The 4107-nt window shown below is 35.6% G+C and overlaps 1 protein-coding gene across 1 annotated transcript; it reads left to right on the top strand.

The window, feature by feature from the left end:
- The first annotated feature begins 2544 nt into the window (after nucleotides 1–2544).
- On the top strand, nucleotides 2545–3483 carry LOC124508142 (olfactory receptor 4K14-like). The gene is given in 1 exon segment (XM_047074559.1): nucleotides 2545–3483. A coding segment is annotated over 1 exon segment (939 nt).
- The last annotated feature ends 624 nt before the right edge of the window (nucleotides 3484–4107 follow it).

Here is a 4107-nt window from a genome sequence, read left to right as displayed (position 1 = left end):
AATCATGCACTGAGTACCGGAAAACTTAAGTGCTTTCTGTATACTTATTGCCTTGTCATAATAAGTCTACTATTAAATTGAGTTCTCCCTTTTCAACAGATGAGGAAATGGAAACAGAAATGAGTTTAGCTCAAGGTCACAGAGTCATCAAGTAATAGAGTTATATTTCAGACCAGATTGGACTAATTAAAAAGTCCATGTTCATTCTACTTATTGTCCTAATTATTGGATTAATATTCATATGTAATATAACATACCAATATTGTGGAATATTAATTTAAAAACTGATTAAAAAACAGAAGGATTTCTTATTGGTAAATTGTTCCCTAGCAATGTACATATTCATCTTTGGAAGGCAGCTATGCTCACCACTACACCATGTACATATTCATATTTTGCAAAATCCTTTCTCAAACACAACTGAAATGCTGCTTTTGCTATTAGCTATCTTCTACATCATTTATTACAAAACACATGGAACTAGTTATTGACAACTAATCCCAGAAAGGTGTTTGTCTTGACAAAAATTAAATTTCAAGGTAAAGGCCAAATTGTTCAAATTTCTCAGGGGACATAAGTCTACTGGGTGTAATATCAGCATATTTTCTTTAGAAATTAAATCTCTATCATGGAGCATATGTTAACTTGTAAGTTACGAGAATACTAACACATGTCCCCTTGTCCCCAGCAAATGTGTGCTTTACCTAATTCTTTAGGAATATCTTCTTCATTTCTATCCTGTGATTCTGAGTTCTCAATATAAGGGAAGGGGAAACTAGTGTTCATGATGCAGTAGGTTTTCACAGTTCTGCTCTCTTTGGCATCACTGTTAAGATTTCAAAGGGTAAAAAAAGAAGAGACACATAAAAAATAAAGCAAAGGGAAAGAAATAATAAAGGGAGAAGAGAGATAAACAATTAGCTTTCCACCATCCAGTGAAAAAATAATCAATTTACTGAAGGATGAATATAAACAATATCATTATTGTATTTACATATTTGTACAAAATAAAAAAATTATATATTTAGAGATAAATAATTGGTGATCTCTGAAGTTTTAACTTCATGCTCACTCAGCACTAACAAACATGTATTCTGATTCCATATGTCTACAATTTATTCACATCCTCTAAATAACATTTATATGTATTTGAAACTTGTATGGCAATATTTTTAAACCTAGGGATTTCATGGCATCCATTGATATATGGTTGACATGCTGTCAAAAATCTTTGCACAACTTTTGAATCAACCAAAATTCAACCAATGGCCTACTGTTGGCCAAAAGCCTTAGCAATAATAGAGTTGATTGAAAGATATTTGTATTTTTTACATGTTATATGCTGCATTACTACAATGAAGTGGGCTAGAAAAAAGGAAACGTTATTTTTTTTAACGTTTATTTATTTTTGAGACAGAGAGAGACAGAGCATGAATGGGGGAGGTGCAGAGAGAGAGGGAGACACAGAATCTGAAGCAGGCTCCAGGCTCTGAGCCATCAGCTCAGAGCCCAACGCAGGGCTCGAACTCATGGACCGCGAGATGGTGACCTGAGTTAAAGTCGGACGCTTAACTGACTGAGCCACCCAGGCGCCTCAAGAAAACGTTATTAAGAAAATCATAAAGAAGAGAAAATACATTTACAGTGCTGTGCCTACTGACAAAAATCTGCATATAATAGACCCACAGAATTCAATCCTGTGTTGTTCAAAAGTCAACTGTAAATGAAAATAAATATTCTCTATGGATAAGCTTGAGTATAACAAGCTTCCATTCAGACTTCAAGTCAGACTCTAAGTCTGAGTTACCTTCCTCTGTGGTTAATCACTTTCTCATCTAATTCCCCACAGACATCTTTTTCTAATACATTTAGTTTACTAAATGAATTTCATTTAACTGTGATCTTAATGATAAATTGTGTGCCTGATTTTGCATTTAAATTATCATGCCATGGTATTTATTATAAGGTTTTCTGTATAGCTTTTCTCCTACTGACTGTTCCAACATATATTTTATAGTAATAAGCAAAAAAATTAGGTTTATGGTGTTTTATAAAAGAGGTTCACTCATCTGTGGAATTTGAGAAGCTTGACAGATGATAATAGGAGAAGGGGAGGAGAAATAAGATGAAAACAGAGAGGGAGAGAAACCCTAAAAGCATCTTAAATACAGAGAACAAACTGAGGGTTGATGTGGGTAGGGAAAATGGGTGATGGGTACTAACAAGGGCACTTGTTGGGATGAGCACTGGGTTTTCATATGTAAGTGATGAATCACTAGATTCTGCTCCTGAAGCCAAGGCTACCCTGTATGTTAAGTAACTCGAGAATTTAAAAAAAAGGCATAATGTCAGGAATATTTTGCCAATATTTGTCTTCCCAGTTATATTTTCCACTTTCAGGTATAAATGCTAATTTTCAAGGAAATGTAAATTTAAATGAAATAGAATTTCAATTAAATACTAAAAGTTAAGTACCCATTCCCACACCACTAACTGACAATCTATCCTTCTTCCTAGGTTATTTTAGAGGACACAGTGAATAAAATGGATAAAGGAAATTTGTCTATAGTGTCAGAATTTGTGCTTCTGGGACTTTGCCACTCATAGAATATGCAGGTCTTATTCCTAATCATATTTTTTATGCTTTACCTGATTATTGTATCTGGAAATGTTTTCATCATGATCCTAATCATCACTGATTCCCATCTTCATTCCCCCATGTATTTCTTGTTGGCCAACCTGTCCTTTGTTGATATGTGGCTTTCTTCAGTCACCACTCCAAAGATGATCACGGACTTTCTCAGGGAGAACAAGACTATTTCCTTTGGAGGGTGTATGTGCCAGATCCTCTATGTACATTTTGTTGGAGGGGGTGAGATGGTACTATTGGTGGTAATGGCCTATGACCGCTATGTGGCTATCTGTAAGCCACTCCACTATTCGGCCATGATGAGCCTGCAAAAATGCACTAGTCTGGTGGTAACTTCCTGGAGCATTGGCTTCGTGCATGCCATGAGTCAGATGGCTGTGATTGTGCAATTGCCTTTCTGTGGCCCCAGGGAAATTGACAGCTTCTTCTGTGACATACCACTGGTAATCAAGCTTGCCTGCATAGATTCCTACAATTTGGGAATATTAATGAATGCTGACAGTGGGGTTCTAGCTATGACTTGCTTTATTCTGTTGTTGATATCCTATACATATATTCTTCTCACCATCCGCCAAAGCACTAAAACTGGTGCTTCCAAGGCACTCTCTACCTGTACTGCCCACATCACAGTGGTGGTGCTCTTCTTTGGGCCTTGCATCTTCATCTATGTGTGGCCACTCAGCATCACCTGGGTGGACAAATTTCTTGCTGTGTTTTACTCTGTTATTACACCTCTCCTAAATCCAGCCATTTATACTCTGAGAAATAAAGAGATTAAAGATGCCATGAAGAGATTCAGAAGCTATTATATGCATTACAAGGGAAATATTTAATGCCCCAAAAACCTTACTGTAAGCACTTCAAATTGATAATACATTGACCTTGTAAAATAAGTTGAAAATTCTAGGCATTCAGTTTATTTCTACATATTATAGTTGTCTCCAAGTGCAGGAATAGGGTAAATATAATTCAAGAAATGGCAACATTTATTAATCATCCAGTAGAACACCACAAAATATATCCCTAAAGCCCAAACACTAATGATCCCTCTATCTGAGGGAATTGTCTAATCAGTCTTCCTATGACTTTATGTTAATTAAGAATCTAAAATTCATTCAACAAAGCCATCCATCCATCCTGATGGATAGTATCTTAACAAATTTCTCTTGAATTTTCTCCTAACTCCATTTGGAAAGTACTCCTATAACACTGACTCCTTCTCTCAAACCTTTCACCCAACTTCTTGTCAAGAGGTAACTCAATTATTATTTTTTCTTTAACTTAGCTTCCAGGCAAATACCAATGGGAAGCAGTGGGAGAAAAAACTAGAGAGAATGTGACAACAGTGGTAAAATCACAGAGTGAAGGATATTCTGTGTTTCATTTCCATTAACTGAATAAATGTAAAAAAAAAAAAAGGTAAAACCTAATGATATTTCTCTTGGTTATCTCAGTCT

This window comes from Lynx rufus, unplaced genomic scaffold (genome assembly GCF_022079265.1).
Source record: "Lynx rufus isolate CCGP_SWC_20201006 ecotype Redwood Valley unplaced genomic scaffold, mLynRuf1.p SCAF_13, whole genome shotgun sequence".
Lineage (NCBI taxonomy): Eukaryota > Metazoa > Chordata > Mammalia > Carnivora > Felidae > Lynx > Lynx rufus.
This window is presented reverse-complemented; position numbering and strand designations above follow the sequence as displayed.